Source organism: Mastomys coucha, unplaced genomic scaffold (assembly GCF_008632895.1).
Source record: "Mastomys coucha isolate ucsf_1 unplaced genomic scaffold, UCSF_Mcou_1 pScaffold6, whole genome shotgun sequence".
Classification (NCBI taxonomy): domain Eukaryota; kingdom Metazoa; phylum Chordata; class Mammalia; order Rodentia; family Muridae; genus Mastomys; species Mastomys coucha.
The window spans coordinates 27,380,492-27,389,515 of record NW_022196912.1 but is presented as its reverse complement, the minus strand read 5'-3'; the positions used below and the strand labels follow the sequence as shown (position 1 = coordinate 27,389,515).

The 9,024-nt window shown below is 36.5% G+C and overlaps 1 protein-coding gene across 7 annotated transcripts in view; it reads right to left on the bottom strand.

The window, feature by feature from the left end:
• The window catches only part of Atad2b (ATPase family AAA domain containing 2B), a 128,924-nt gene that overhangs the window by 55,962 nt on the left and 63,938 nt on the right, over positions 1-9,024 (bottom strand). For all 7 annotated transcript variants that reach the window (XM_031357071.1, XM_031357073.1, XM_031357072.1 and 4 more), the window contains one exon: positions 184-370. In XM_031357071.1, coding sequence (XP_031212931.1) covers positions 184-370 — 187 coding nt within the window. The remainder of the gene's footprint in view (positions 1-183; positions 371-9,024) is intronic.

Sequence of the window (9,024 nt, the reverse complement as noted above, 5' to 3'; positions counted from 1 at the left end):
ACATTACATAAGGAAGTATCACAGAAAAAACCACAATGAGCTTTTTCAAAGTATTATACACCGTACTAGCAAAAGAATATTAATAAATACCTAATGAAAAGTTAATATTTACCATACTCTGAAAAATCAAAATCTTACATACTACATGCATAGTAACAAGACAAAAGCAACGTACAAACCTACCTGTGCACATGATTCTTCAGGTGTTTTGGCACTGACTGAGTAAAGTGCTGGGAGATCGAGCCGATGCACAGAGAATCTTTCTAGTGTATGCAAAAGTGCTGGAGCAAGGTGCGAAGTTTGTCCTGAACCTCGTTCTCCAGAAAGCAACAATCGAGGCCTGTAAGAGGTTGGCTGATGATATGGTGACCTATAAGACATAATAGTAATTTAAAAATTATATATTCTGAATATTAATGTGTGAAATTGCAGGAAACTTCCTATTATAAGAATGAAACTTCAAATTCATAAACCTCTATTTTTTAGTATAGTCATCTTTTTCATTAATCATGATTCTAAAATATTGACTATCTGTAACTATAATAATAACCAATGTTAAAGTATAAAACCTATTCTGAAAGAAAAAAAATTCAACAATATTTCATTCTATCATATTATATATATTAGCTTGGAAAGAGCAAGACTGTATTATTTAGCTATTAATCAAATAGTAAAGGTGCCAACAAAGAATCTGGGGCAAGGAAAAACCTAGAAAGAAAATGTAAATCCGGAGATTATTACAGATGTAAAACTTAGAAAAGAAATGGTTAAAGCTGGGCATGGTGACTCACACTCATAATCCTGGCACTTAGGAGCCAGAAGTCTGACAAGGGTGGGCTAAATAGTGAGTTCTGGCTGCCTAGGCTACAACCCCACAACCCCAAATCAGAATTTGGTTACAAGGCTAAATTTTATGTTAAGTGTATTTTTTCATTGCTATATTCTATGCCTCCCCACAAGTAATTTTGAAACTTAATTACTGTGATAGTAACAAAAGATAGGACAATTAACATGTGATTACATCATGAAGATAAAAGAGTTTTTAAGCTAGACATGGTAGTCCATATCTTTAGTCCCAGCATTATGAAAGTAAAGGCAGATTCTGTGTAAGTTTTGAGGACAGCCTGGTCTACACAGCAAGTTCCTGGCTAGTGAGGGATACACAGTAAGAGACTGTCTCAAAATAAGAGCATTTTAAAGGATTCAGGAGAATGAGCTAGCCTTGAGAGTGTATTCTGCTATGTAAGGAGACAGAGCCTTCAAGGTACCATCTTGGTAGAGAGATCAGACCCTTATCAAAAGTCAGTGCCTTGGCATCCCCAGCCTCTACCTGTGAAAGTTGTACTGTTTATAAGTTACCTAGTTTGGTGGGGAAAAGTGGACTGAAATGCCACAATTTTTTAATAGGAAAAAATTTTCAGAGATGGCAATTTTTGCTTCTGTTACAATAAATACTAACAGCTCTTACCCTAATGTGACATGCTATGCCACACACTAGAAAAGAAAAATATATTAAAGCAAGTGTAATTTTTATTTTCAATATTCTATATTACAACTAAAAGAAAACAAATAAATTAGAAGGCTAGAAAGATGGCTCAGAGGTTAAGAGTGCTCATCATTCTTGCATAATACCTAAGTTCAGTTCCCAGCGACCATAACAGGCAGCTCACAACCACATGTTAACTACAGCTCCAGGGCATCTGCTGCCTTTTCTGGGCTCTATGAGAACCTGAACATACTTGTTCATAAATGCACAGACACACAGATACACACACACACACACACACACACACACACACACACACACAAATAAAGTAAAATCTTTTCAAATAAAGAATAAAACAGAACTACTCACTATAATACTGCAAACTCTAAGACAATGCACAAAACATAAAGAAAAATAAAATACATGGAAAGAAACAGGGAAAAACTGCTACCTCCGGAAGAAATGATAGCACACTAAAACAAGAGAGCCACTAGTGGTATTAGACCTACTAGCAGAGAAACAAGACAAATGTCAGAAAAAGAAAAACCAGATTTACTAACTGCTTTACATGTTCCATGTAAAAAAGCAAACAATAGAGATCCTACTCAACAAATGCAAAAGCAATATAAAAGTTAACACAAACAACAGCAAATAATCTTAGCAAGAAGCAAGAAATTCAGCCAATACAAAAGCCAATACAATACATGAAAATGCCAATTTTTATAAAACATTTATGCTTTACTTTATATATTTGATAAGTTCTAATAAAAAATCCTACAGAATCTGGGAAGGAAAAAATTAAAACTTACTCTCAAGATTATCTAAAATTATAAGAACATCAAGAAATTTGGGGAAGGGCTAGAAAGATGCCTCAGCGGTCATGAGTTCAAATCCTAGCAACCACATGATGGCTCACAACCATCTGTAACGAGATCTGATGCTCTCTTCTGAGGTGTCTGAAGACAGCTACAGTGAGTGAGAGGGCTGAAGTGAAAAGAAAAAATGTCTGAAGAGAGCTACAGTGTACTTACATATAATAAATAAATATATCTTTAAAAAAAATTTGGGGGAACTATGCTAATTTCGATCAAATACTTTGGTAACAAGCAATTCATCTAGCTATCTTCCTTAACTGTAGTTTTGAGTCTCACGGTGTAGCCTAGGAGAGTCTTCAATGCACAACCCTACTTCACTCAGCTTTCAAGTCCTGAGATTACATGTGCGAGCTATCACCTATGACCTCAACTTTCCTAAAAATTCTAGAAAATATATAGTTTCATTTTATTAAACAAGTGGGAAAATCAAAGCTCAGAGCAGTTAGGTATAAGATGGTACCAAAGGGGGACAGAGTTCAAACTCCCATTCAATAGTGCTCAATGCACTATTTGACAGACATTCAAAAGGCCCAGAATTTGAACACTAGAAACACAAATCAAACAAACCAAAACAATGTATCTCATCCAGGTCTATATGATTGGAAAACTCAAGTTCACACTACATTAAGATGTGACATGCAAATATTAAAGCATGTTATAAAATAACAATTAGAAGAATAGAAGATACAAAAGAAAAGAAACACAAGACAGTGGGCTGGAGAAATGGCTTGGTGGTTAACACTGACTGCTTCTCCAGAGGTAGCTGAGTTCCCAGCAACCACATGGTGGCTCACAACCATCTGTAATGGAATCTGAGGCCTTCTTTTGGTATGTGTCTAAAGACAGTTACTATGTACTCAGAAAATAAATAAATCTTTAAAAGAAAAAAAAAAGGAAGAAAGAAAAGAAAGAAAAAAGAAAAGAAACATAGGACAGCACTGGGAGATAATCAGTGCACTGATTGGCATACAAGGATTAGGACCTGAGTTCAAGTCCTAGAACTCACTTTTAAAAAAAAGAAAGTGATGTGGGTTTGTGACCCCCGCACATGGTGGAAACAGGAAAATCCCTGTGGCTCAATGGCCATGCAGTAAGTCTAGCCTTGTTCAAAAAAATGGCTCCTGAGTAAATGGCTCCTGAGAGTAACATTGAAGGATGTCCTCTGACCTCCACACATACGCACCTGCACCCACATGAACATACAAATACACAGAATAAGGAAACAAAATGGGCATCACAGGAAGCAAATCACATTAATTGATGAATTTTATACAAGAAGAGCAGCACAGCTGGGCAGTGGTAGTGCACACCTTTAATTCCAGCATTTGGGAAGCAGAGGCAGGCGGGTTTCTGAGTTCGAGGCCAGCCTGGTCTACAGAGTGAGTTCCAGGACAGCCAGGGATACACAGAGAAACCCTGCCTCAAAAAAAGAAAAGAAAAGAAGAGGAGAGGAGAGGAGAGGAGAGGAGAGGAGAGGAGAGGAGAGGAGAGGAGAGGAGAGGAGAGAACAGAACAGAACAGTAGCAGTACATGGAGTGGAGAGATGGCGCAGTAGCTAAGAACATGCATTGCTCTTGCAGAAGAACAGGGTTCAATTCCCAGCACCAGCATGGTAGCTTACAACTGTCTTTAATTACAGATCCAGATAGTCTGAATCCTTCTTCTGACTTTTATGGGCACTAGGCACACATGTGGTGCACATACATACACATAGGCAAAATATTCACATACATAAAATATAAATAAATCTAAAAATTTTTTAAAAAGAAAAGCAGGACAAATACGTGATAGTGGTGGGTTTTAAGTTTTCAAATACAGGCATCCAGAGTCCCATTTCACAGCATAAAAAAAAAAAAAAAAGTATGCTCTAAAAGTAAAGACAAAATTTCCATATATAAATACTCTACAGGTATATTCATTTTTTGTATTTCTACATACATTTTTGAGGGTGTATGTAAGTGGTATGTAGTATCTGAGACAAAGATTTTACCATAAACAAAAAAGAGGCAACAGATATGTGGCGGATGGCCCACATATCTGGGCTAAGCAGTAAGACCCTATCTCAACAAACAAACAAAATTGGAATGATTTTTAATGTCTGAAGAGTTTGTGCACAGAGCATAACAAAAAATAAAATATGCCCCCCAAACCTACCTTTATGCACAAAGAACATACACAGACATCAAAGAGAAAACAGAAGGTAATAATTTTAACATTTAATTATTCAATTACTGTAGAATGTCTATAATACTGAATGTCTTATTCCAAGAAACTAAACACCATTTATTATCAGAGTCCAAGATGAATGGTATTTGATCAAACTGGAAATACATTTACGTATAATTAACAAATAGAGTTCTTTAATACCACTAAGGGAGATTCCAATTAGTATACATTGGTTTTCCGGGGAGAAATGCTACCATTACCAAAATCAAAATAGATCACAGGTAGAATGAATTTCATGAAAGAAAAAACAGTATAAGCAAATGACAAGGGGCTCTACTGAAACAGCTGATTTAGGTTTTAACGGTAGCTTCGTTTCCACTACTTGGCAATGAAGAGATAAAGGTAATGGGGTTGAGAAAAGAAGGGGAGGCACAGTCAAACTTCAAAGGCCATGTTAAAGTTTAAATGTACACTAAAGACAATATGGAAGCACGGCTTTAGGGTCCATACCCATGGATTCCACCAAAATATTGGAAGAAAAATGGTGCTATATTGAAAATGTCAAACTTTTTTTCTTTTATTAGTCACTGGTTAACACAGTGTAACAACTATTGAAATAGCATCTACATTAGTTTAGAAATTATAAGTAATTGGCAAATGATTTAAAGCATGAGAGGATGTTGAAGGGTTATGTGTAACTGTTACTTTTTTTTTTAAACATACAAGACTGGAGCACTCACAGGTTTTAGCATCCATGAGCTGCAGAGGTACAAGTGAACATGTTTTAAAACATTACTAGTTCAGCATATCAGTACGTGAAAGGAAGGACTTGATAGAAGGCAAATGGGGAAAAGGTAATCACATAAAGATCTCTTACTGAAACCCAGGTTTGGTATGTTAATGACAGGCTGAATAAGAATATGAGCAGAGAAAGAAAAACAGAAATGCCCTGAAATGAAGCTGACTTAACAATAAAAAACAAATCAAAAGGACTTTGTCGAGATTAGATAACAGAAGAAGGCATGAAGGATGGTGTCAAGCTTTAGTTGAGAAACTAAATGGAGTGTGGCTCCCAAGTCTTGGGACAAAAGTAAGAAAAGAAAAGCAGCAGCTGGCTGGGCTTGGAAGCAAGATTTGGCTTGAGAAGAAAGTTGCTATCATTTACACAGAAATAAAAAAATTAAGTAACAAATACTTTTTCTGCCAGATGAACAAAGTAAAAATCTATTTTAATTGCAATTATTAGTGAGACAGTAGGAAAATTGGTATGCTTTTCAGTTAAGCAGAATCAGAAGGAAAAAGCACTAATTTTCTGGAAGGTCTAAATATGCCAAAATAAGTTCAAAAATATTCTATAACTCATGTCACCACCACAGACACATTTATCTTTTCCCATTCTGTACATGTTTTAATAATACTTCTCCTCTGTCCATCTGTCAGCCTGTCTGCCCATCTATCTTTTACAAAATATTGAGTGAGTGGATGAACACATGAAGAATAAGTTAATGATTCACGTGTTTCTGAGCTGCCAGGCCAATAATGAGTCATGTAGCTAGATAATGAATACTGAAACACACAACTAGAGGTGTGACTGTGCAGTAGAACATTTGCCTCAGTGTGCATGGAGCCCTGGCTTCACTGCCTATCACTGCCAGAGGAAAGGAAAATGACTCAAAATTAATTGTGGGAAGAAGACATCCCTTCACACATGGGAGTGGAAACAGGAAGTGACTCAATCTTTCTAGAAAGCAATTCAGCCACTTACATCAAGATTTATGTTTTAAATTTTACCTGAAGTTCTGTATGAAATAATGGTATAAAGACATATACTTACAAAGATGTCTAGGGCAGTATTGTTTTTAAAAACTGATCACCAAAAACTTCAGATTATATAAAAGTCGATAAATGGTGAAACATCTAAACAATTACATACTATGTATGTGTTTGTTTTTGCTTAAGACAAGGTTTCTCAATGTATGTATTTTCAATATTGCTGTAGACCAGCATCTACACAAGACTATTCAATTAATTGTTGTTTTGTATCAAACAACTTTTATAACACTCCTTTTTGTTGTTACAATATTTTATAAATTTTAAAGAATATGAGAAAATAAAAAAAATGAAAGGTATTGCAGGTATTGAAGGGGGTCTCTGGGAGGAGTTGGGGTATAAAAGGGATAGAAGAATGTGATGCAATTCTATTTACTTAAAATATGTTTTTAAATGTTAACAAATTCAGATAAATTGAAATTATGTATCTTTTCTCATCACAATGCAATAAAACTAAATCAATTAAAAAAAAAAAGACAAGGTTTTCCTGTGAAGTCTTGGCTGTCCTGGAGCCCGCCATGTAGATCATGCTGGCTCTGAACTCACAGAGACCCTCCTGCCTCTTCCTCCCATGTGCTGAGATTAAAGGCATGCACCACTGTGGTGGTTTTAATAGGAATGACCCTCATAGACTCATGTGTTTGAATGCTTGGCCTAAGGAGTAGCATTACTAAGAGGTATGGCTTTACTGGAGTAGGTGTGGTTTTCTTGGACAAAGTGTGTCACTGTGGAGGCTGGTTTTAAAGTCTTGTGGATCAAGATTTAGAACTCTCAGTTCCTTCTCCAACACCAAATCTGCCTTAATGCCATTATGCTTCCTGCTATGACAATAATGGACTAGACACTAAACTGTAAACCAGTCTCCATTACATGTTTTCCTTTATAAGTTACAATGGTCATGTTGTCTCTTCATAGCAATGGAAACCCTAACTAAAACAGCCACCATGCCCAGCTAAAAAATTAGATATGCATCTTTTAAGTCGTGTGTGTGTGTGTGTATGTGTGTGTGTGTGTATGAATGAGTATGTGTTTGTTTGTGCATGTGAATATATGTGTCCCCATTTATCTTGTTTTATGAGAGAATCTCTTGCTGAGTACTAAGACTTGCCAAGTATGCTTGACTAAATAGCTAGAGAGCCCCAAGGAATTGTCCACCTCTACCTGCCCAGAGCTGAGATCACAGCGCATACTGCTATGCCCAACATTTTACATGGGTGCTAGAGATCAGACCTTAGATCCTCATGCTTAGGTTGCAAACACTTTACCAACTGAGCCACTCCCTAGCCCTGTATGTAGAAATCTTAGAAGAATATTAAGCATATCCTAATATGAAATTACGTTCCCAGAATAATGAATAAAAACAATAAATCACAGTGCTTGGTGGTCTGCTCAGCAGTTAAGAGCACTTGCTGCTTTTCCAGAGGAACTGCACTTAGTTCCCAGCACTCAGCTCCAGGAGACTGGACACTCTGCTGGCATTCACATATATGTAGTATACACACACACACACACACACACACACACACAAATATAAATAAAAATATTTTAAAAGCAAGTTATACTAACTTGTGGTTGCAAATAATGTATAGATCTTATATGCATAAATAGAACATGAAAATGTGGTCACAAAACTTTCAAAAAACTATTATCTTCAGCTGATGGGGGCTTAATTCTTTCCTCTTTATGTTCTTCTTTATTACTTGAATTTTGTATCAAGTACATCAACTTTCTAATCAGAACAACCAAAGCTATTTTCATTTGTAAAACAGAAAGCTGTTTCTAATCTACAATGGTAATATAAAGGAAGAAAAAAAGTCTATTTTCATTCATATGTTTTTCTCTTGCACAGTGCTAAACTACTGACATATAGTTTTTCTTAGCTCTATAAAACAGACATCGGCACTGTCCTGTGAAACAATCACTGGAAGCAGGCAATAAGGCCCAGGCTGTCTTCTTACCACTGCCTTGTTCTTCATTGACCTTGCATACTAACACATGCTACTCAAACAGAAAGCAAAAGCAAAATCCATGTATACTTCTTGCTAAAGACCTTTATTTTCATCTGCATGCTTCCTGAAAAAAATCATATGGTCAAGTTACCCAACGAAAATATAATTATCAATCAAGCTCAAAAATTAATTTTAAGCCAGCACTTGGGAGGCTGAGACAAGAGGACTGCTGCAAGTTTATGGCCAATCTGGGAGCACATGGTGAATTTAAATGAGGCAGGGCTACACAACGAAATCTTATCTCAAAAGAAACAAAATAACAAATAATGAACTTAGTCAGTATGGGGGATGGTGGGAAATCCCAGGATATAAGTAGCACAGAGCCCAGGGGGCCTAAAATTCACTAGAAAAAAACCTCCTGGACTTTTAAGTTTACATGTGCTTCAGTTTCCTCCTTCATAAAATGGCACCACAAATGTATGGATCATCTAGTTTGCTGCAAGTTTCAAGTACTATTGCCATCCCTGCATTCTCACAGGAACATGAGTTGCGACTAAGCATCCTATAAAGCTTTCCTGCACTTTCCAGCAGAAACTTTACTTGCATGAAACACATAACAACAACAAGCCAATAATAAAAATTTCTTCAGACTAGCCGGGTGGTGGTGGCACACGCCTTTAATCCCAGCACTTGGGAGGCAGAGGCAGGCAGATTTCTG